The sequence below is a fragment of the Cyphellophora europaea genome, assembly GCF_000365145.1.
Source record: "Cyphellophora europaea CBS 101466 unplaced genomic scaffold supercont1.14, whole genome shotgun sequence".
Lineage (NCBI taxonomy): Eukaryota > Fungi > Ascomycota > Eurotiomycetes > Chaetothyriales > Cyphellophoraceae > Cyphellophora > Cyphellophora europaea.
In genome coordinates this window covers 1-23,530 of record NW_008481802.1, presented here as the reverse complement: position 1 = coordinate 23,530, position 23,530 = coordinate 1, and the positions used below count along the sequence as shown (strand labels likewise).

At 52.8% G+C, this 23,530-nt stretch overlaps 9 protein-coding genes across 9 annotated transcripts; 5 read left to right on the top strand and 4 right to left on the bottom strand.

Annotated features, from left to right (window-relative positions):
- Positions 1-105: 105 nt before the first annotated feature.
- Positions 106-474, bottom strand: HMPREF1541_10651 (uncharacterized protein; the record flags this gene model as incomplete). Its single annotated transcript, XM_008715321.1, has 1 exon — positions 106-474. One exon carries the CDS (start codon positions 472-474, stop codon positions 106-108), a length of 369 nt encoding a protein of 122 aa, XP_008713543.1.
- Positions 475-1,516: 1,042 nt separating this feature from the next.
- On the top strand, positions 1,517-2,581 carry HMPREF1541_10650 (uncharacterized protein; the record flags this gene model as incomplete). Its single annotated transcript, XM_008715320.1, has 1 exon — positions 1,517-2,581. One exon carries the CDS (start codon positions 1,517-1,519, stop codon positions 2,579-2,581), a length of 1,065 nt encoding a protein of 354 aa, XP_008713542.1.
- Positions 2,582-8,125: 5,544 nt separating this feature from the next.
- Positions 8,126-10,296, top strand: HMPREF1541_10649 (uncharacterized protein; the record flags this gene model as incomplete). Its single annotated transcript, XM_008715319.1, has 2 exons — positions 8,126-8,413; positions 8,518-10,296. The coding sequence occupies 2 exons, from the start codon at positions 8,126-8,128 to the stop codon at positions 10,294-10,296; spliced, it is 2,067 nt and encodes a 688-aa protein (XP_008713541.1).
- A 196-nt stretch (positions 10,297-10,492) lies between these two features.
- Positions 10,493-11,413, bottom strand: HMPREF1541_10648 (uncharacterized protein; the record flags this gene model as incomplete). The annotated part of the gene is made up of 1 exon (XM_008715318.1): positions 10,493-11,413. The coding sequence occupies one exon, from the start codon at positions 11,411-11,413 to the stop codon at positions 10,493-10,495; it is 921 nt and encodes a 306-aa protein (XP_008713540.1).
- Positions 11,414-12,313: 900 nt separating this feature from the next.
- On the bottom strand, positions 12,314-13,079 carry HMPREF1541_10647 (uncharacterized protein; the record flags this gene model as incomplete). The annotated part of the gene is made up of 2 exons (XM_008715317.1): positions 12,314-12,801; positions 12,881-13,079. The coding sequence occupies 2 exons, from the start codon at positions 13,077-13,079 to the stop codon at positions 12,314-12,316; spliced, it is 687 nt and encodes a 228-aa protein (XP_008713539.1).
- Positions 13,080-13,573: 494 nt separating this feature from the next.
- Positions 13,574-15,036, top strand: HMPREF1541_10646 (homogentisate 1,2-dioxygenase; the record flags this gene model as incomplete). The annotated part of the gene is made up of 3 exons (XM_008715316.1): positions 13,574-13,644; positions 13,697-14,793; positions 14,843-15,036. 3 exons carry the CDS (start codon positions 13,574-13,576, stop codon positions 15,034-15,036), a joined length of 1,362 nt encoding a protein of 453 aa, XP_008713538.1.
- A 284-nt stretch (positions 15,037-15,320) lies between these two features.
- On the top strand, positions 15,321-17,021 carry HMPREF1541_10645 (methionine aminopeptidase, type II; the record flags this gene model as incomplete). The annotated part of the gene is made up of 6 exons (XM_008715315.1): positions 15,321-15,363; positions 15,435-16,237; positions 16,289-16,552; positions 16,611-16,775; positions 16,829-16,915; positions 16,965-17,021. 6 exons carry the CDS (start codon positions 15,321-15,323, stop codon positions 17,019-17,021), a joined length of 1,419 nt encoding a protein of 472 aa, XP_008713537.1.
- A 1,020-nt stretch (positions 17,022-18,041) lies between these two features.
- HMPREF1541_10644 (uncharacterized protein) lies at positions 18,042-19,680 on the top strand (the record flags this gene model as incomplete). The annotated part of the gene is made up of 3 exons (XM_008715314.1): positions 18,042-18,793; positions 18,851-19,052; positions 19,111-19,680. The coding sequence occupies 3 exons, from the start codon at positions 18,042-18,044 to the stop codon at positions 19,678-19,680; spliced, it is 1,524 nt and encodes a 507-aa protein (XP_008713536.1).
- Positions 19,681-19,918: 238 nt separating this feature from the next.
- HMPREF1541_10643 (uncharacterized protein) lies at positions 19,919-21,462 on the bottom strand (the record flags this gene model as incomplete). Its single annotated transcript, XM_008715313.1, has 4 exons — positions 19,919-20,110; positions 20,154-20,522; positions 20,580-20,970; positions 21,021-21,462. Coding segments are annotated over 4 exons (1,394 nt in total), but the record flags the coding sequence as incomplete, so codon positions are not given.
- Between the last annotated feature and the right edge of the window lie 2,068 nt (positions 21,463-23,530).

Below are 23,530 nucleotides of genomic sequence, written 5' to 3'. Positions count from 1 at the left end.
ATATATGTACTGCTGAATCGCACGCCGGAATCTTGCGTAGTGACATCATCATGAAGTCGACGTGCCGTTGAGGATACTGTTTATCAGAAACATAATTAGCACTTTCTAAAAGTTTTCATATTCAGCGCAAAAGATATCAAGCATCATCACATACCAGTGCGCACCGTCATTGACACTCGTGCCCGGTCCCGTCGCCAACGACGTCGCCTGCACGGACGTGACATTGAAGCGAAAGATCCTCCCGGAGTTGTTCTCGGAGCCGTACAGAAAGCCGTCGGCGGAGGCATACACGGCGCCCCAGGTATTGGTGCCGGTGTTGACGAGGACGCCGAAGCTCCCGACGGTGAACCACGTTTTGGCGGTGCGGTCGAAGCGCATCAGGTAGGTTTGCTGGGAGGTGCGGGGCTGCGAGGTGTCGGCGGCGACGGTCCATAGGTAGTTGCCCTTGGTGGGGACATAGGCCCAGTCGTACATGTTGTATTGAGGCGAAGCGGTGCCGCTGTAGAGGATGGGGTAGCTGGGGTCGGCGGTGTTGACCTGGACGATGCCGCGGCCGAGGTAGGAGCCCCAGAGGTGGCCGACTTCGTCGACGTCGCCGGCGTTGTACTCGCCGGCTTGGGCGGGGAGGGTGCGGATCGTGGCGGTGGTGCCGCCGGCGCCGATGACGACGAGTTGCGGGTTGGTCACAACGTAGGTGATGGCGTAGAGCCGGTTGTCGATGATGCTGTAGCCGAGACCGTTGAGGATCGTGCCGTCGCCGAGGCGGTAGTTGACCAGCGTGGTGGCGCCGGTGGCGATGTTGACTGTGTAGAGGGATGTGCCGTTCACGCCGTTGTATTGGATCAGGTAGCCTTCGCGGGGGCAGCTGAAGGTTGGAACGGGGGATACCGAGATGATTGAGGTTGAGCGTGTGGTGGTGGTCGTTGTGGCGGTTGTGGACGAGGAGATGAGTGTCGTAATTGTTAATATGGAGCTAGAAGATGATGAGGTGCTGGAAGATCGACTTGAGCTGGGTGAGGAAGTACTTGAAGGGGCGCTTAGAGATGATGAGGAGCTCGTCGATGACGAAGAAAATATTGAGAATGAGGATGAGGATGAACTAGAGCTTCTTGAGGATGAAGAAGTACTCGATGATAGACTCGACGATAATGAAGACAAGCTGGAAGATAGGCTTGACGAAGATAGGGACGGAGAAACTGAGGAGCTAAACGTAGATGAGGCAATACTGGACGGCAGGCTGGAGGATGTTGAGAAAACGGTAGACACGGCGCTTGACGAGGGTGAGGAGAGCACAGGCGAGGAAGCGCTGGAGGGGAGCCCTGTTGTAGAGCTGCTGGAAGAGGTAAGCAGGCTGGATAACATACTGCTGCTACTGCTGCTGGAAAGCACTGTAGAACTGGACGAAGAGGAAGCCACTGAGGAGTCCGAAGTGCTGACCACTAGAGTTGTTGATAGTGTAGTTGTAGAGCTAGCAGAAGTGCTGAGAGATACGCTGACCGAGGAGCTCGAAGTCAGGATGCTTAAGAAACTCGTCTCAGAAGTCGACGGGGGGTTCGATGGTGTTGTGCTGCTTGTTGACGATGAGATAGCAGTAGTGTCGCTGGTTGAGGACGAGATAAGAGTAGCATCGTTTGTTAAAGACGAACTTATGTCAGAGCTGCTACTTGAGGACGAGACGACGCTGGAATCGCTCGTTATCAAAGTCGATGATGTAGAGAACGCTGCAGAATCTAAACTCTCTGTGGTGCTATCAGAGGAGCTAGATGACTCCAGCGTTGTAAATCCCAATAGACTAGTGGTCAGAGAGGTAGAGAATGAAGAAGGCGACGTGCTTGTGGATTCGGTGGTGTCGGCTGAGCTGTCGGACGATGTAAGCAACTCAGTTGTGCTCAATGAGCTGCTTATGTCGGTAGTATCAGAACTTGTGATCGTGGTAACGCTGGTGTCGGGTGTGCTCAGTGATCTGCTTGATTCAGTAGTATCATCGGTGGTGATCGCTGTGTCAGATGTGCTCGATAGGCCTGCTGACTCGGTCGTAGATTCAGTGGTATCGGAGGCGACTGAAGAGAGTAACGAAGACGATGAAGATGTCTCACTGGCTGTCGTAAGTGAAGGGTCTGTTGATGTGGTGGAAGAAACATCAACGAGATCAGTACTGGTTTGCGAAAATTCCGTAGACGACGTATTGACGTCGCTGGAGGAGGAAGTTTCCTCGCTGGTCGAGGAAGACAGATCGCCATCGCTCGACGATGATATTTCGGTACTGCTCGATGTTTCGACACTGCTCGATGAGCCAGGAGTGCTGCTGCTCGATAGGATCTCGTCTGTCGTTGTTGGAGAAGATGCGACAGTGCTTGTAGACAGCCCCGTTGATGAGTCTGTACTGGAAAATAGAGTAAGACTCTCTGTCGAGGAATCGCTATTGGTGCTACTAGAAAGTGTGTCATCGGTGCTGCTTGACGAAGGAGCTTCATCCGTGGATGACAGGTCCTGCGTGGACGTCTCCGATAAAGACTCCGTGCTGCTTTCGGTGGTGGTGTCAGACATGCTGACCGACTCTGAGGTTGTAGTTAAGGCTTGAGTTGTGGTTGACAAAACAAACCCTGTCGTACTTGTTGAGAACTCTTCGGTCGTGCTCGAAAAAGCCTCACTGGTTGTGGTCGACAGAATTGACTCACTACTAGACAGAATGATCTCGGTTGTGCTTTCAGAAGAAAATATGTTCGAGGATGTCGTTCCATCATCTGTGCTAGACGATATCTCTGACGTACTAGACTCCTGGTCTTCTGTGCTAGATGATTGGAATGGTGATGGTGTCGTCGATGCAAGAGTGCTTGAAGCATCCGACGATGTACTCTCTCCAGTGAATACAGGCGTTGAGGTTTCAAATGTCGATAGATCCGAAGTGCTAGACGAGGTCTCAGTTGCGGTTGAAGAAGAATCATCTGTGCTTGAGAAAATGCTTGTCGTGCTTGAGAGGTCAAAATCACTGGTCGGGCTGGAAAGGCCGCTGGTCAAGCTGGATGATGATACGGTTACATCGGTAAGAGTTGGATCTACAGAGACTATGTATGAGGTCGTTATGTCAGATATAGCACTACTCAGACTTGAGGCACTTGACGATGAAGTGTAGCTCGTGTCTGACGAAGACTCCGTGGGTAAAGTTGTGGCGCTCGTAGTTGGATCTGGTTCTGTAGTGCTCGTAGACAGGCTTCCAGTCGAAAAGATATTTGACGAAGTCACATCTGTTGTCGATGGGCTGGATGAAGTCTCCAACTCAGCCGTAGATGATGTTGACGTTGACGTACCGCTGAACTGAGAAGCCTGGGTTGAAGACGTATCCTGATCTAAAGTACTCGTCTCTGTCGATGAAACTGGAGCACTAGCTGTTGTAGAAGACGTCTCGGTCGATAGGGATGGACCAGGGCTAGAGGTTGTCGCGAAGTTTGAGGTGAACGTGTCGCTGGACGATGTGCTGAGATCCGAGGAAGTTCCATCGGACTCTAAAACCACTGTGGGGGAGGTAGTCGTCAATGAGGTAGGATATATGGTGGAGCTTGAAATAAGTGATAACACGCTGGGTGAAGAAGTTGTATCACTAATAAGAGTTGGCTGCAGCGAAAATTGTCCGGTAGAGCTAGATGTATCAGTCGATGATGTGCGTGTAAGCGATGTTGGAAAGGCCGGGCTGCTCGAACTGCTGAGTGGCACCGATGTGCGAGATGAGGTCTCAGAGGTATCAATGGTGCTAGCAGCTGTTGCAGTGCTCGATGGTTGATCGGATAATGATTGGGAACCTGTACTAGTATAACCCGGCAGCGTTCTAGTGTTGGGAGATATCACGAAACTGGCTGGGCTGGTTTCACTGCTGCTACCAGAGGCGGTCGTCGTCAAGATTGTAGTGCTATTGCTTTGTGTAGACGAGCTCGCTCCGCTGGTAGTACTTGAAAGAACTTGGGTGATCGTACTGGACAGACTGCCGCTTGGCTGCTGTCCATTACCACTCGAGTTGTCACGCGACGAGCTCGAAGTTGTGGCTTGATTCGTCGTCGTCAAAAAGTATGTACCGGTATAAGAACTGCTGGGGCTTGTTGTTCCTTCTGTTCGAGTTCCCAGGTTGCCTTCCTGGATTTGTGAAACTGTGGTTGACGTTGATGAAGGAGCCGAGCCACTCGTGGTTCGCTGCGAAGAATACGATAATGAGCTGCTCACTGTTGGCAACGACAGACTCGCTCTTGTTGAGCGATACACTGGGTCGTCAATCTGATTCTGGGTGCCGGCAGATGTGGACGAGGCCAACGGCAGGCATATCAAAGGGGTTTGATCGCTCGCGGCGCCGTTGAAGCATGGAGTTTCCGTGATCAATGTCGGAAATGCGGCGCTCCCATTCGTTTCGGGGACAAGGACTGATACATGCAGTAGGCTTGAAATTCTGGTAGGCGCGTTCGTGACAGACACCGTAACGTCTCCCTGTAGGCAAAAGACTGTATTGCTCGGAACAACCGATTGCAGGAGTAGATCGAATTCGTAAAGGGCAATGTTGTTGACGCAAACGTCGGAACAGGCTTGAAGGACTTGAGCATAACTGGTAGTGGCGGAACTGGTTGCCAGCAAGACTAGCAGGCTCCTAGCCAGGTGGTAAAGGGGCATATCTTCTCGAAACTTTCAGACATGAGCCTAACACACAATTGTAAGCATCTTCGAACGATTCCAACACTTCCCTGTTGTAGTCGAGAAGGGCAGTCAATGGTAGATAATTAGAGGCGGACATAAGTCCAGCCATTGGGCATGCACGATGAGAGTCCATCTCATGGGTATTGCATTTGCCCGTCGTCGGCAAGTTTCCCCTGATCATGCTGGCGCTCGCTTGGTCTCGCCTAGCGGACGATACGAGAGCCTCAATAGGATTCGATCGTCATTCCTGTTACAGCAATACGAGCAGGTGCGTTCCATCACTCAGGGCGTCTAAGGGTCCTATTCGCGTGTCAACCTTGACTTCGAATACTGCCGAGTCTGCCACCAATCGGGACATTTGGGACATTGCGACGCGGGAATGACGATTGACTTTCGCGGGCATTCCGACCCGCGTGGGCCAACGACTGCCGAGAGATCGAAACTCGCAATCTCTAGCATTCATTCAAGCTCGATCCCCGCAGCTATGAGAGCATTTGTCAGCATTCTATCCAAGAGAGCTATATCAGCGTCACGGTTCGTTGTGGGGAAGGATGGTGGCCAACTTCCATGGCATATCGCGGCAGATGTACCCTCTGTGTAACACACGATAGGTTGATGTGTATGTGTGTCACGTACTGGACAGCCTAACACCTGGGTGGTAGATAAAGTTGTGCATGGTGGATTGGAAAGAGGCACGTAGATACATTAGCACAGCTGTCGGGAAGAAAGGGGTAAATGCCAAGGAATTGGTGCCAAGACCCATTAATACATTACCATTAGACGCAGACTTGGACTCAGTATACTTAGACTTTTCGGTATAATTAAGACAGTCCCTGATCAGCTGCGCAGGCGGAGAAAGGGCGGAGACCACATTTCTCCCAGTTGTACCTGCGACATGGTTCTAGTAGCTTCATTCCGCTGGCACCTTTTGACTACTTGTCACTCGCAGTCACCATGCGGCTACTGGCGGAGACAAGCTGATTTCTGGCAAGTCGACAGGTTTTATATGTGCCTGACTATGCTTCTGTGTCACAGGCTAGTTCAGACTTCACTCAGACTGCTGGCCGCTCGGGCTCGGAGACGTGTATCTCCGACTTCACCTTCGTTTGTTGAAAGAGCAGTCACACACTTCGAATCGCCATGCTGCGCCTACAGATTTCGATCGTGGCCTGCGACTCTAGACAGTTGCAAGTAAGTGCAAACAGCCATCAACAGCGGTGCTCGGTCGCTAGCACTTCGGTCTCGACTAATCCGCTCCTTGATGTTCAATTGTGACCAAATGGCTCCCTTCGGCCTACTGCATCTTCCAGCCGAGATCAGTCTGAAGATCTATACGCTGTACGCTCAAGACATCACTTTCTGTGCTGGAGATTGTGGAGATCTACGCTTCTCTGTTCAGGAGCAGGACATTGGGAATTGCAGCTTCACACGCATCACATTAGGCTTACTGCTCAGCTCTCGTGCCGTTCGCGCAGAGGTTTTAACGCACCTGGCTACGACAAGAAGTCTGCTCATCCCACAAAACCGTTGCTACTCTCACATCATACGCACGCATTGACCCAAGTTCTCGAAGCTGATACCTATGCTTGTCAGGCTGAATTTGCGCCAACTGGAATTTACCAGTAGCGACAAACACCGCTTCAGGAATTTGAAGAGAGACCTGGTCACCGGCTTTCCAATGTTGAAAATCGTCAGTCTACGTTGCCGTCATGGTTTACTCATGGGCCCAGAGATGTGGGACTTGGAGGCGCTGCTAAAGCTCCTAATACACAAACCATTATCGACCTCTTTCAGTCTGGGATTCAGGGCTTGGAGGACACGAGCGAGAAAAGTGGCACAGAGCGGAATTTCCTTCTTCGTGTATGGGTCAGGGTTGCATCCTTCCACGTGTGGACGAAGGGGGACCTTGACGCACACTGGGCGGGTCACGCACTTGTGAGTCTCGTTCCTTCGCATCATGGCCAAGATACTTGCTAATCCGAGCAGAAGATTAGCTTCGATGAAACTGCTATTGACAAGTACCAGAGCTGTGCCAGATTGACCCATATTTGGAATGATTTCCAAGATTTCCGGGCAAGGAACCCACAAGCATTGATTGTTTGGATGTTCAGCCATGCGATGAGGGGGCCTTTGGTGTACTCAGCAGGGTCTGGACAACTCTTAGACATAGGGCCCGGGCCGGTGGGTGTAGAGTTTCTCGCTCAGAGTCCTCCTTGCTCACGCAAAAACGGCCGTCACATTCAGTAGTATTCCACCCTTGAACGACGAGTTACAATCCTACAGTCGTTCTGTGGCATCGCTTCCGGACCTTCAATATCTGTCACGACTACAATATCGCTATGCATCTTCCACCGCTTCAGATGAGCGCACGCTGAGCGCAACGGCCTTGGGACTTGTGACTGCGGGTGAGACAACGGAACGGAACTGAACTTCATGATGTAAGGCTGAGACAGTCAGAGGGCCAAGTTAAGGCCTCTAACAGCAGGCTTATATCGCACAGCGCATACAGCGGCACTTATAGTTCTCCTGCAGAGAGACTTTGGAAGTGCAGTAAGCGTCCCAATCCGTGCCGATTCAAACTTACGTAGCTTCATTAGCAACGAGTACGAAATTACGCATGACTATCGCTTCGCGAGCCATAACAGATTACAGTCGTATGAGAGATGGGCCGTTCCAATACTCGCTACCCAAGACAGGCACGATTGGTGGTCAAAGTTGATTTGCTTGGTGGTGATGAAGACCGAGGGGTGTACTAACAAGTCGATTTAGAGTGGACTGGATTCTTATCCTTTCGAGAATGCAACGACATCTATTGCGCCTACAGAGGTGTGCGGAATTTGTATGGGAGACTCCGTGTCTTATACCCAGCCCGTAACTGCAATGTCGGTGGACTGAGACCACAGCGGAGCACATACCATCTTTCGTTCTTCTACCTTACCGAATGGTTATATATGTAGTGCCAGCTACTCAGGCTCCATTGTGATGACTTGATGGACACTATTCCAACAGAACGATGGCGCGAGGGCAAAGGTTGTAGAGGAACGACAGAATCATTCTACGCAGTTCTCAAATGGACGTTAACAATCAACTTTATGGTGGCATTTTGGGCATCGCACAACTTCGGATCAACGAGGTCAAAACAAGCGATGGTTTGCCGATAGGAGAGCGATCGCCAGATTCGCGGTACCCGGAACAAGAATAGGAGGGTCGCTTAGGCGTGGTTCAGCCACACAGGCGTAATCCAAGCCCTGGAACGGATCACCACAGCGGGGCTCATCCCTGTCTGAGTTGACGTCACTGGCTTGAGAATTGCCATGCGCTTTCATCATTCCCCCATCCGCAGCTGAACGCGCATTGGCAGCGAGACAGGGAACAGCGGCTGCAAACTTCATCTATAACCTGCATCCAACATCTCCTGCCCTCCACTGCTAATACTCCTGACTTGAGCAAGATGCCTAGTACCCCGGGCTACGTTTTTCGAGATGGCGGCACGACGCCTCCTCTCGAAGAGCAGGACCCCTCCAACAATGAGTTTCGCCAGCGCATCCTTCAAGCGAGGAAGCCAGAGACCGCCAAAGGGAATGCTCCTCTGGCCCAACAGACCACCACCTCCCACCAACTCGCGACTGGTGAACATGATTACGGCGACGAGCTACACGGCAAAGCCATCGAGGCGGGTAAGGACCCGAACACCACCGATTTGGGGTGGAGAGCGAATGGTAACGGTGTAGATACGTTGGTGGGCGGTTTACCGAACGATGACCTGTGGACTCTGATCCGCCGCTTTAATAGGGCATGTTCGCCCTTACCACCTGGAAAGATAATGGCTGATTTGAATTTTAGCAAATGTACCACATTAAGGCGATCGAGAAAGCTCCTCCTGGTGGCTTGGACTGCTACATCGCCGATGAAGATGATTTCAGTCCCGATAAGCTACGCGCAAATCTCGAACGTCTCTATATCACTGTCGGTGTCAGCGTACTCGGTTTCTTCAAGCATATCGTGCGTCTAAGAAGCTGGAAGGAGCCGCGGAGAACAGGCGCATTTTTGGGCGTGTACTTGTTGGCCTGGCTGCTGAACTTGGTTATGCCGACTCTGCTGCTCACGTTGATTGTTCTCATTACCGTGCCGAAGTCTAGAGCAATCATGTTCCCGCCTGCGCCACTGGCTCTGGTTAGCAGTCATACCGGGGGTGTACAGAGCCCGCCGGCAGGTGTCCTCGGAAGCACCGACAGCTATAGTGGTGCACCGGAGAAACATAAAGGTGAAGCAGTGGAACAAGAGGCTAGCAACCTCGTGGCAGGCATTGCAAACGTTGCTATCTCTTCCGCGGCTGGGCGGCACGATCAGGCCAGCCCCGACGAGGAAGGTGGCAGCAAACAGCTGGACGCCAGCGTGCCCGACCCGGCATCGGTAGCCAATGTTGCTGCCGATGCTTCTACGTCAGCGACTGGAGGCAACCCTAAGAAGTCGCACGACAAGACGAAGCAGCCCATGGAACAAGCCGTCTGGACACAGATGCGACCGGCCATGCACGCCATCGGCGACATCAGTGACGGCTGGGAACGCTTCGCCAACGCTCTCTCCCCGACTCCTCCGTTCTCTCAGAATAAGCGCACCCAACTTGCCGGCATTATTGCCCCGATCTTTCTACTTTCCCTCTTCGTGCGTCCTGAATGGATCTATAAGGGCATGACTCTCATGAATGGCCTCATATTTTTCACCGACCCTCTTCAGCAAAGAGGCATTGCTCTCTTGAACGAGAAGATCCCAGACTGGCCACGGTACCTCGAGCTCCGCAACAGTCTCCTCCGTGGTGTTCCGACCAACGCGCAACTTACCATCACGCTTCTTCGCATCGGTGAGGCCAATCGCGCACCCCTTCCCCCACCACCATCTTCTACCGAACCGCCAGCACACGAGGCCGTCGACATTGACAAGCAGCAACTCCTCGAAGACTCCAACCTCGACGCTACACACTCTGAAGTCGAAGATGCTGTTACCGCGGACGATGATGCTGGTACGGATCCAAATGCACCTCAAGCGGCTCCCAAGAAGAAGGGTTTCGGGCAGCGCATCGTTGGCGCCATCAAAGGTACGACAGCCGGCGCGGTGGAGACGAAGCTGCAAGCCGACAAGGTTCGCGCCGTGGCTGGCTCCGGACATGCCAAGAACAAGCTAGGCATCCTGCCGAGCAAGTCGGAAATGAAGAAGCACGAGACGGAGGGCCCAGTGACCTTCAAGGCACGCTGTAAAGGCAAGCGCGGCGCCGTCTTCATCGATTCCGCTGTCTCGCCCCCCACGAGTGACGGCAAGCGCCCCGCCAGCCCGTGCGTCTACTTCAGCACGGACGTCAACAGCGAGGAGGCGGTCGAGGAAGGCCATGAGAAGGGCTTGGTCTGGGCGGTGAGCATCAATGACATCGCCGAGATCAAGAAGATTGGCGGCCTGGGCTGGAAAGGGAAGATCGTCGTGGGCTGGGCGACGGATCGGGAGGTCAAGGATGGCATTGAGATCACCACCAAGGAGGGCAAGGTCTGGCGTGCGACGGCCATTGCCCAGCGCGATGAGCTCTTTGATCGTCTGGCTAGCATGGGAAGCCAGATTTGGGAGTGCTACTGAGCGTTGAAAACAGCAACTTGCGCCGCAATGGCAAGGGAGTTAAAAGACACGATCTGGATTGGGGAAGTGTCAGGACTGAAGTGTCCTTTATTGGCAGCAACATTATTACAACGACGCGTCTGGTCAGACTAGATATCCATTTATCCAGCTGTTTTGTACCTCAACAATCCCGCTTCGCGCACCCTCAGAGCCAAGCTCATACAACCTGCCCCCCTCTCAGCAGGTGACGGTGCATCTTCGCCGCATTCCCCTCCAGCTCGCTCCCATGACCAGGCGGATCCCCCTTTAGTTCCGCCACCAGCGGTTTTCCCGGTGCTTCCCGTACAGTCTTCTCGTCCGCGCCGAGCTCGAGCTCGTTGCCGCCCGTAGCGGTGTCATGCACGCCCGGCAGTCTAGGGCCAGAGGCGCGCCGCTTCCGTCGCCTCTGGCGCGCCGACAGCAGGATCACGAGAACTGCTAGGGCGCCGATGACGGTCCCGACGATCGCGCCGCTGGCCAGTCCTTTATGGCGGGATGCTTCACCGCGTCCTTCTGTGGCACCTGCTGATGCTGATGCTGATGCCGCCGTGGTGCTGATGGAATTGGTTTTCGTCGCTGACGTCAATGTGGATGCAGATGTTACTACACCAGCAGGGTCAACGAACGCCCTCAGTGCGTTCGCGTCGCCATCGCCATTGCCCTCGCCCTGCTCCACGACGACGTCAATGCCGTCGGTGTCGACGGCTAGGGGTCTGGCTGGGCCCGCGAAGTCGCTGCGAAGCGTCCAGCCACCACCGCCGCCGCCGTCAAGGTCGGCCCACGTGCGGTTCCAGGCCTGGCCGGCGTAGTCGTTGTCGATCTGCAGGGCGGCCTGCGTGACGTTGTTGCCCCATTGGTCGAAGCAGTGGTTCGGGGGTTGGTGGTCGGCGGTGGGACCGACGGTGCAGACCTTGAAGTCGATGGCTGGGTCGGGGCTGGTGGTCTGCGTGTAGAGGAGGAGGGCGAGGGTTTTGTTGGCGGTGAGGTTTATGTTGATCTCGGTAGTGGCATTTCTGATGGAGATGTAGGCTGAGGGTCGGGAGACTGGGGAGAGAAGATATTGTGTGGGAATTGCGTGTTGTTGAGACGCTGTAGTCATGCTGGTGTTGTCGGCGTAGGGGCTTGCGCTGTTGGGCAGAGATGTAGTCAGTCCGACGTCTGAGCATGAGCCATTGGAGGGAGCCCGGTAACAGGTGCGGCGCATCTGCTGTTGGTGCAAGTCTGCGCACAAAAGAGCCTCCCACAGTTGGTTGGTGTTCCTGCAACGAAAAGAAACGGGGCCTCGAAAGTCGGTGCCTTATCTCTGGTCTTCCACCAACCTTAATGGTAGCCATTACTAGCCACCCCCTGCATCATTCGCAGGGGAAACAGCGAGGCACGCGCAGGTTGATGTCCACGCCTTCGTCGGACAGCCAATTCCGGCTTTCCGACGAGCAGGGACGACGATCAAGGTAGAAGATGAGGCGGCTGTCAGGAACATTTCCAGATTTTACTTTTAGGAATGACCAGTCTACAACGGATCCAGCTCTATATCTTGGCAGTAAGGGCTCTGTCAGGGGCTACAGCCTTGCCATGCGAAAAGAGCGGGCTTTCCAGGGGGTACGAGGGGTCGACGAAATTGATGGGAAGGCTCCTGAAGCTCACAGCAGACTACCATCAAAAGCCCGTGGTGCGAGTCTAGGGAGGGCGCCGGTTGATTGTGTTTACTACAGGTGATCTGCTATATATCCGGGGACCTCGCTCGTGAGCTCTGTCGATCATTTACTGTTGGAGTAGGAGCACCAACTTTCTTGCTGGGGTGGATGACTCGGCGGTTTTTTCTTTCATTCTCTTTTCCATCAAGGCAGCTGCGTGTACGCGGGGGGATCAGGATAGAACGTTTCGTTCGGCATTATGTTCAAGCAGTGCGAATACTAATTTTAATAATATCACACCAGACAGACAAGGAGCAACACTGCGCGCCTGCTGAACAGCATATCTCCTTGTAAGCTACTGGCAACTACAGCTTCACCCCAGGCTTCACCCTCTCTCCCTCAAATACCATATGTCCGTATTCTCGATACCCATCGTTGCCTAGCCCCAACACCACCCGCCTGCTCGCGAAATGCTTCGTATGGTGATAGTCTTCATGAGCCTTAATGCTCTCCCAGCCCACATACACCAGGTAGCAGTTGGACTTGCCATCCACCTGCTCAACAAGCTCACCGCCCACAATGCCAATGCAGCCCGGCACGTGCCTCACAATGTGCGTCCATAGCGGCCAGGCACCTTCGTGCCAGGTCACGTCGGTGGAGACGTAGACAGCGGAGCCTGTCACAGGTGTTGACGGGCTGAGTGGCGAGCGACGCTCAGGTGTGAAGTGCTTGAGGGGGGCGTGGCGTGCGAAAGGCTTGGTGTCGGGAATGAGAAAGGGCTGTATTAGTTGGAGGATGTGGTCGTAGGCGGCGGAATAGAGGAAGTTCTGATGCTGGGCCAGAGTGGTGCGGACTGTGTAAAGTCAATAGCGAAAGACTGGCAAGATACGGCGCATGTGCTCGAGCAGATCTTGGGAGTGGATTGAACTTACCAGTGTGCAATTGCACTTTTGACCGGTCTTCGGGAGAGCGGCCCCAGGACAGCCGGACGAAACCCTGTGACTGCTCCACGACATCGAGAGCTTTCGACCATGCGAGACCTGTGTCTGAAGTGGAGCTTTCCAGCTCCTGCTCTTGGGGAACTGAGAGGTAGAGGATCTGCGTGTATGGTACCATGTCCGCCGCTTCCATTGCGCTGAATACTGTGCCAAGCTTTCACTGCCTGCTCTGCTTCGCTTGGATCACTGCTTATTCTGAGAGTATGAGGTCCAGAGTCCACTATACGAGGAGACGGAAAGGCCATTGAAGACATCCCTAATGCCCCAGGTAGTCGGCAGGGGTCTCGGTTCTCGGGTCTTCCCGACATTGATCAAGTGCCGCGGTTCCTGATACCAATTGCGGGGTAAAGGCACTTGAGTGTACACAGGTGCTTACCCGCGGGATCACTGCCCCACGGATCGACACAGGCTCCAGGGTCTTGGGCACTACGGGGTACATTATCCCTCTCTTCTACCGGAACATGAACACAGCAATGCGAGAGACGGATACTTGTTCAGTAGCACGGCTCAGGAAGACCTACGTCGTCTCCATCAACGCTTGAGTGAGCACTCACCTTCCAGCAACTGCACGCCACGATCTCGACCGTGGCGAAGCGAGCGCACAGCGGGTACTATATGCCTACAGGCATGGCGCTAAAGACTGACTTCGCCGTCAGTGATAACTACAACTACCTGGAGGGACTTGGGAACTACCATCAGTTGAGCTCCCCGCTGCGTCCACTTGTCCAACACTTATTCACCCTCAATCAGGTCCGAAGCCTTCCCGGGCGCGAATTCTCATGTCAACAACAGTCCCCAGAAACCACCCTATGGCCTCAAAACGGAGCGCATAAGCGGAACCTCCTTCACAGCACCACGCGAACAGAATCTGCAAACATGGATGTACCGTGCAACACCGTCCCTGTTCCATTCTGAGTACGTCCCTTACGATGACGCTCATACCCCAAACCCTCCGACTTTCCTCTCACCCAACTCGTACATGTGGCCTACCTTCCCCACCGAATCAGGAGTAGATTGGGTATCATCTCAGAAGCTCCTCGCTCGTAATGGTGATCCTGCGGGCAAGGAAGGTCTTGCTATCTGGACCTTCAGCATCACCAATGCGATGAGAGACAACACCGCCTTCTCGTCTATTGATGGCGACTGCCTCATCATCCCCCAATCTGGGGGCCTCGACATCCAAACCGAATTCGGTAAGCTTCTGGTACGGCAAAACGAGATCTGTGTGATTCCTCGTGGAATTCGCTACCGCGTAGCTTTACCTAATGGCCCAGCTCATGGCTTCATCTGCGAACTATTTCAATCGCACTTCCAACTACCCGGTCTCGGAATAGTAGGCTCGACGGGACTCGCCAATCAGCGCGACTTTCAGATCCCTGTGGCATTCTTCGACGGTCAGCTTCGGGAGGACGTTGCGGTCGCCAATGACACCGAGTGGACGCTCATCAGCCGCCAAGCTGCTCGCCTCTGGACCTGCACGCAGGACCACACACCCTTCGACGTTGCCGCCTGGCACGGCACAAACTATCCATTCAAGTACGACCTTGCCAAGTTCTGTGTGTTGGGCAATGTCCTCTTTGACGAGCACGATCCATGTCTGTACACTGTTCTGACGGCGCCGGCGCACAGAGAGCCGGGAAACGCGGTGGTGGACTTTGCCATCATCCCGCCGCGGTGGATGGCGAGCGAGGACACACTGTGGCTACCGTATTATCATCGCAATACCATGAACGAGTTCTATGCACCTATTGTCAACAATCAAGATGGAGATTATCCATTCAATCAAGACCGCGGAAAAGGCTTCAAGCCGTTTGGAGCTGGGCTGAATGGAGGTATGGTAGTGCATGGTGAGTGGCCCTCAGGATCAAGAGCAAGGCGTAATGCTAATGCGCCTAGGTGCTACTGCCGAGGACCTGGAGAAAGCGAGTACCTCTGACACGAGCACACCGGCAAAGGTCATGATGGATGGAATCACTATCTTCCTGCTTGAGACAGAGAAGCCGCTGTACATCAGCGACTGGGCGGCGGAGATGGCACAGCAGAACTTCAAGGCGAAGGAAGCCAGGCCGAAAAGCGATTCTAGACTGTGAGCAATAAGGAAGCATAGTTGGTGGCTCTCTACTTTTCACAGAACGTTAGTCCTGTTCGAAGGAAGTATTGTTGATGGAGAGCTGGTATTTGCATATCTCATTGTGCCTCGTAGGCGGTTTCAAGGGGCGCTGTGGGGAACGTGAGGGGTCTCCCGGAAACAGCCGGGCACCCATGCCGATCAATGACCCATGTCACCGAGTGCACTTTTTAAGGCAACCACAAGCTCTTCACAGGTTTTCATCCTTCTATCATTTCGATACACCGTTCCATTGGTCATGCAAAGATGGGCTCCAAAACACCTGGTAACGATAACTATCAAAGAGGCGGTAGGCTTTCTCTCTTTTTCCTACCAGTCAAATCGATCTCGAGACATACATCATCATCTGACGTCAACTAGACAGCCAATCTTCCTCTGCCGCCATCGGTAACGGGGAAGTACGCGGCCGCAACAATTCGCAAGACGGAGATGGATGCATGGGCAGTAACGGAGGTGGCGAGGATGACGATGGCGAGGGCGACGATGACAACAACGATGTTGCCCCTCCCACCTTGACGTTGACTGGCGCTTCCTCTGCTGATGCCAGCAAGAGCAAGAAAAAGAAGCGCAAGAGACATGGCAAGAAGAACAAGACGTCTATTCTGAAGCAGTCGTCACCTCCTAGGGTCCCTCTTCATGATCTCTTTCCGTCCGGTAGCTATCCGACAGGCGAGCTTTTGGGCTACGATGCTAGCTCCGAAACACGAAATACAGCGAAGACCAAAGAAGTCCGTATCGACGGTTTACGCCGCACCAACGAAAGCGCGTTTCTCGACAACTATCGCAAGGCCGCGGAAATCCATCGCCAAGCGCGGCACTGGGTTCAGCAATCCGTCAAGCCAGGCCAAACCCTAACAGAGATTGCTGTTGAGGTCGAGGACAGTGTTCGTGCGCTCTTGGACAACCAAGGGCTGGAGCCTGGTCAAAGTCTTCAGGCGGGTATGGGGTTTCCTACAGGTTTATCGCTGAATAACGTTGTGGCCCATTACACTCCCAATCCCGGCCAGAAGGACATTGTACTCCAACACAGCGACGTGATGAAAGTCGATTTTGGTGTCCACATCAACGGCTGGATTGTTGATAGTGCCTTCACCATGGCTTTCGATCCCGAGTACGATAATCTCTTGGCTGCGGTCAAAGCCGCGACGAATGCTGGGATCAAGGTGTGAAGTTCTTTAGCCATCCGCGAGGAAGGGTGCTAACGCATGACGCAGACTGCAGGCATTGATGTTCGCATCAGCGACGTCAGTGCTGCGATCCAGGAAACCATGGAAAGCTACGAGGTCGAGATCAAAGGCAGAATGTACCCTGTGAAGGCTGTTCGAAGCCTCTGCGCACATGATATCAAACAATATCGCATTCATGGAGGCAAAAGCATCCCGTTCGTCAAAAACTCAGATCAAACCAAAATGGAAGAAGGCGAAGTATTTGCCATTGAGACATTTGGAACCACCGGACGTGCCTATCTGAAGGACGATGTGAGTCACCGCCAGATAAGTACCTGCTTACGTTGTGTGCTAAGGACGTTTGAACCAGTCTGGAATTTACGGCTATGGACTTGACCCCGGTGCTCCAGCACGGGTGTCATTGCCTCTGGCCTCCGCTAATCGCGTCTACAAGACCATCAAGGACAACTTCGGCGGTATAGTGTTCTGTCGTCGATATCTTGAGCGTCTTGGAGTGGAACGATATTTGGCTGGAGTAGGTTCAGCTGCAATACAATAGTTTCAAATGTCATACTGATTAGGCGACAGCTCAACTCTCTCGTATCCAACGGCATACTAGAAGCCTATCAACCGCTTATGGATGTTCCCGGATCTTATTCGGCCCAGTTTGAACACGTAGGCAAGCCCTCAGATTCCCCAAGGTCAAATTGTCTAACATTAACAGACGATATTGCTGCGGGAGTCTCAGAAAGAAGTTGTCAGTCGTGGGGATGACTACTAATGTCGTTGATCCCAATGGAGAGTAGCAAAGTGACAGTGTAGGAAGGCGAGTTTCAACACAATCGTCAGTCGATTTGGTCTCATCATCAACCAACAAGGCTACTTCAACATGGCCGTCGGTCATTTGAATGACTTTCAATTCATAGCATCTCTATACAGCGAAGCCACTCATTTATAATGTTGAACGACCGAGGTCCCATGGCGTGGCGGACATCCCACTTCACAGGGAAGTGCCAAGCTATAACAACAGAAACCGCCTCCTCAGCTGCGACGAGGTCCAGTATTTCATCAAATAACAAACTGACCTACATCTTGCAAGACACTGACGGTCTTATAGGCGACCCCAGAGTGTTTGGCCCATAAGCGGCACTTAATGGTCGCAGCCCCAACAATGACGACTGGCTAGGACGGAAAAAGCAACCTGCATGCACAATGGCGAAATGCAAACGTCTCGTGCCCCTAAAGTTCTACTTGCGGCAACATAAGGAAGTTCGATACCTCCAAGCATATACTTGTTCGGCAGCCGGCTTCCTCATAGCTCCATCGCGGGACGAAAATGCCATACAGAAGCTTCCGCAACGGTGCGCTTGTGGAGCTTCAATGCGTGGCCGACATCAGCCGAGCAAGCCAAGGCAGCTTGACATGCCAATGTTTTCTTCTCCATCAGATCCATGTAACCACATCGATGATTCCCCCGGAATCGACGTCAAGCACAACAACTGCTTCTCGACTTTGCCAAAAGACACACGATTCGTTGTGACTCGGCGTACGTAAGGCATTTGCTTAGACTAACTTATGTAGTCGAACCCCAATGTAGCATTTGGGGGCTGGAGCTGCCGTTAGCTATGCGGGCCAGAGGGGAGGCAAGTCAATATATCATCCCAAACCGTGGTCTGTGTCTGCACCAAAACTGCGTATCTTGTCTGGACTTTTTGCTTCCAGAATCTTCTCTTATACCCAGACTGCTGAGCGTGGGCACTGACTAGAATACCTTTCCCAATCGCAAAGATACTGCACAGTCATGAATCCAGACTATGGCTGGGGCACGAAAGATGAAGACGACAGGACTGTGCGCTTCTCAGTCGATCGTCGCGATGTCGAAGCTACCGGCTCGATACAGAAAGCGAGAGACCCCCAGTATGATCCTGCAACAGGTACAGTGAAGCCTGTAGGCTCGCTCGGCCCGTGGCAGGCGGCCATCATCTTTATTACCAACGAAGTCGGGATAGGCATCTTGAGCTTGCCGGCGGCACTAAACGTGCTTGGCCTCATTCCCGGTATCATCAGCATCATCGGCATGGGCACCTTGTCACTATATACTGCGTACATACTGGTCCAATTTTACCGGCGGTACCCACACGTCGTCAACATTGTCGACTATGGAAGAATCATTGGCGGGAAGCCACTGGAAGTCATTTTCGCAATTGGCTTCATCATCAACTTGAGCTTGATCAGCGCTTCAGCAGTTATCACTATGTCCATCGGCATCAATACCATCTCGGAACACGCAGCTTGCACGGTCATATGGATTGGAATAGCTTGCCTGGCATGCTATCTGCTTTGTCTGCCTCGAACGATGATGTTCGTCTCCCACTGCGGTTGGCCGTGCACCGTGTCGATCGTCGCCGCCGTCATCATCCCAATGGCTGCATTGGGCGTCAGTGGTCCCGCAAATGCTCCACCAGGTTCATCGATCGCTATCAAGCTAGTTGGCAATCCGACGTTTTCTGAAGCTGTATCATCTTTCCTCAACATCGGCTTCGCGTTTACCGGGTGAGCGTTTTCCCCAGACTGCTGGCATCCGAGCCGCTCCTAACAGTTTTGATATAGAAACCAAGCATTCGTGACCGTCTTGGTCGAGATGCGCGACCCTGCCCGTGACTTCACCAAGGCAATCTTGATCGAGAAGCCCTTCGCCATCGCCATATACACCACCGTTGCTATTGCCTGCTACTGCCTTGCTGGCGAGTACATCACTTCCCCCGCGATAGGAGCAGCTCCCGTCACCACAGCCAAAATCTCCTACGGCATCGTAAACCCACACTTCTCCTTCTCTCCAGACCATCATAGCTAACAACCACCCGCCACAGATCTTCATCTCCCTCCTCGGCACAGGCCTCGTCTTCGGCCACACCTCGATCAAATACCTCTTCGTCGTCGTGATGCGCCACCTCAGTTTCTTCGAGCGGCGTAGCAGCCCGCTCAGAAAGCGCTCACGGGGAGTCCGAGGAGGAAACCGCAAACCATCCGTCGAAGCCGACATGATGCGACGCCGCCAATCCCAGCCCCACGACTCCCGCAGCGTCGTGTCCTGGATCGCGTGGATCGCCATCGCCACGGCCTTCTGGATCTTGGTGTTCGTCATCGCCAACGCGATCCCCGTCTTCAACTCGCTGCTCAACATCAGCTCCTCGATTCTGCTGGCCTGGTTCACGTGGGGTTTCCCGGTGGTTTTCTGGTTCCATCTGAATTGGAAGAAGATGTTTAGTACTTGGAAGAAGACGGTGCTCGTGGTGTTGAACGTGTTTATTTTGGCGATTGTGGTTTTTATGAATACGGCGGGCATGTATGCTTCGGTCGACGGGTTGTTGACCATCTTTGCGGATCCGGACGGTGAAGTCAATGGGCCGTTTACGTGCGCGGACAATAGCATATTCTGAGCTTATCGGCTGTGGGGATGCATTAAACAGAAACCATTCAGCCACTAACTCACGCAGTCCTTCAGTTTTGATGTTTGTTCACATGAGACACTGGTCTGTTGGAGCTTGGAGAGGAGGGCTATGCTCTGCTCTACCAGCTAAGTTCCAGTTCTCGCAAGCTAAGCTCAGTCCGTTCCACTCCTTCAGGCGACTCAGTACTTGGTTTGTCAAAGGTCACGCCATCTCTGCGTAAAGCGTTTCATGATGTCCCGAAGCTCGGATCGTTGCTTAGCTTGGGCCGCCGTGTATCCTTGCCCCGTGTAACCTGGCCCCATGTATCCTGGCCCCGTGTATCCTTGCCCTGTGTACCCTTGCCCTGTATACCCTTGCCCTGTGTACCCTTGCCCTGTGTACCCTTGCCCCGTGTATCCTTGCCCTGTGTACTCTGGCCCTGTGTAACCTCCGGTTGTAGTCCCATGTAACGCCGTATTCACGTAGACGGGAATCTTCTGTGGTTGGCCGGTCCCACCTTCGAAGGCAGTTTCGTCTCCGTCCTTAAGCAACTTCACGTAGTTCGATGGGATCAGCCCGTTTCTCTCACCTATTTTCGCACGCCACCAACCGTCGGACATTTTGGGCGATCCTACAAGCTCCAGAATGTCTCCTTGCTCGAAAGAGAGGTCGTCGTCTTCCACTGCTTTGAATGCGAACAGTGCGGTGACTAGCATCACAGGTTCCAGATCCTGCTTTTGATCAGAAGAATCTTGCGATTGCGCAGCAGTATCCTGTGGCCCTTTGGCCAGCCGGCGGAGGAGATTCTCCATACGCCACGATGACGCTTCATGGAGTTCTTTGACTTGTTCCTAGGATCTTTTGGTCAGAGCTGCATCGGCTAACCGGCGTCACTCGAGGGCACAGACTGGACTCAGCTTTCCCGTAATGGCATAACCTCCTTCTCCGTACTCCCGAAAACGATAATCGTGACTCGTGAGTACTTCTCTGGATATCCATTGCTTAGCGACCACTGTCTCAAAGGTCTCGGGCTGCGAATCTGGCTCTGCTCTTGGCTTCACGAAATACTGCAGAACTTTCTTTTCGCCAACAAAGTAGTCTCGTCGATGTCCGGTCTCGTATCGCCATACCCATCTCCCACCTTCTTGTGCTAACAAGTCGACAAGGGAAGCTTGGTTCTCCTCAACGGGCTCGTACGCAAATCTCGTATGAGGCAAGATTTTGATTTCCTCGTCCTGTGCTATAGGTTTTCGCTCCCAATTTTCGGTGTTCTGTGGGTCACCACCGTTAAAATTATATCTGTGTACGTGAGATTGATTTGGCTTTGGAAGCGAGCGGGCTTGACTTACTCATCATTGAACCAGGCGGGCACTCCTGGCAAAGCACTGCGTTGCCGGTACCTCTGCGCGTCGAGGAAAATTTGGATCTCATCTGGAGTTGTCGTAGTCATCTCTTCAAGAAGGTCTTCGATCTCCTTATCGGCTTCCCTGTTGGTTCGTTGGATGGAAGGATTTGTGATGCCGATTGTTCTTTGCATGGGAGGCATCAGTTGTCGAGGAATTAACGAAGTTACGACAGCATCCGCTGCATGGGCTTCTGCTACAGTGTAGTCCTGCAGCAGCCGGGTCTCCCACACTTTGGTACCAGTATGCACAGTGATTGCAGATAAGGGAGCTGGGCTGGCAGCTTGGGTAACTTCGTCTCGAAAGTCTTTGCCGGCAGCGGCTTCCTCGGGTTGAAGTTGTTGATAGTCATTGGCACTTGTGCTTGACGGACGTTGTTTCTTGAATACTGCATGATTTGATAATATAGCGCTCCGTAGCATCTCAATGTTTCTTTGCGTCCTTGCGGACACATTTCGTTTACCCTTTTTCTCCGATCTGTAAGAAGTAAGTAAGTGATGGGTTTACAGAAGCCGGGATTCTGCACCTCCTAGATTCCCGTTCTGCACGAAGGTCTTTTGAGAGGCTGAGGAGTTTGATAATCAAGTTCAAGTTCGACTTGCACCTTTCGAGTCTTGACATATGTTCGGTAGTTTTTTGTTTGCGAAAGACCCATTTTAATCGCCTCGTTTTAGCGTCTACCAACTTTGTGGCACAGCTTAGTTCGTCCAACGTCTGTTCACATATCTTAATATTCCGACCACACATAGTGATCGCTTGTGCTGATATGAGGTCTTCGTGTTCTACCAGGACAGAGCCGAGAAAACCGAGAACTTGAGAGACCGCATCCACATCGGCTGCGAGAGCTAGAAGATCGTCATCAGTGCTAACATAGTCGGTCACAAAGTGGTAGAGTGTGGTAGAAACCGCGGCTGCAGCTCCAGCCAGGCCCGCAATGCTAGCAGCGAGGCCAACGACTTCCGCCATAGTAAAAGAAGTGTCAAAACAAGACTCTCGGGATGTGAATCCAAGAAAATAAACGAGAATAGGCGGGGTGGAAAACGTTTGGCGGGGTACTAGACGAAGCTGCTAGTAGTGTAGCCTTGCAACAGCACCAATCTTCACCGCCCCGTACTAGGGAATGACCTAAGGCAGATTGGGGTTTGACGTGACCCAAGTTACTAAGCAATTTACAGTCGATGGATGTAGGGTGTATAAGTGATTGTATATCACTCAGGAGATATACAATTGTATAATTTGCGAAGCAATGATTAAGTGTTCATAGCTTCGGAATTATGCAATGTCACCCAACCCTGCTGGGATTGCGAAAGGCCCAGGACTCCAAAGACACCATCTCCCACATTGAGTAGTGCATCGTTCCCTGTCGCCCCAACGCGTCCAGAGAAGTCGAGCTCCGGGACTGAGGGTTTTGTGCGCAGGAACATAGGGACTGCCAAGGTCATAATGTAGTCGAAAGGCTGCAACGCCGAGTGTGACACTTAGACCAGAAGTTCATCGGGTTTTGGTGCTTTGGGGTCAGGAATCGGTATTGTTCTGAGTTGCAGTACTTCCTCAGGTGGGCCGCAGACTTCGCAAGCCTGTTGAGATGGAGTTGGTGTTGGAAGGTGGGCGATTTGCTTAGTTTTGTATAATATCGGATGCGGAGACTCTTGGATCGAAAGATTTTAGGTACGGATATAGATGGACATATCGTGGTTCATATTGCTCCAAGCCTACACTCCAGAATGCTGATTCTTATACTCGTAGGAGGATCCCATATCTGCAAGAGAAGCGATAGAGCTCAAACAGAGTGCCCGCCAGATTAGCATCCTCCAAAAACAGCTCGGAACAACTAATGGGCCAGATCGATAGAAGCACCATCCCGGATCTGCGGATACCATATCCGTTTCTCTCAAAAAGGTCCGTAAACTCGACTAAAAACTCAGTTTAATTACGTGAGACCGACTTCTGTCGGGCGTGGGCTTAACTAACCGTAATATCGGGGAGACGTCTGGCCGTTGACAGCGCCTGGGCCGGATAGGGTAATTCGTAACTCCGATGCCATGCATAGTAAGGACAACCTTGGATTCTTTGTTGTTTTCGGTCATCTGCTACCTCCTAAGTAGTCGTAACGCGGCTTGCTATTGCACCATGAAACAGCAGCCACTACCTGAAGCATCATTGTAAGCCCGTCTGAGCTAACGTAACCTAACACGCAATCAGCCTTGTAGCAATGGGCCAATTGTTGTAGCCCTCGTCTGGCGTACTATACGGCCCGTAGTTGACGGATTCGCGTCGGTCATCTTGTGCAGAAGAAACTGAGCTCTTGATGCGTCTGATCAGATGTTGTCAGCATAGCAGCTGCGACTCATTGCTCCTGGATGTCACGATTGCCGAGGCCAGACAAGGCAACGAGGCGCCACGGCCCTCTATCGCCAAGGACTCCAAGGTCTCAGGGGTCAAGACACTTGGCATAC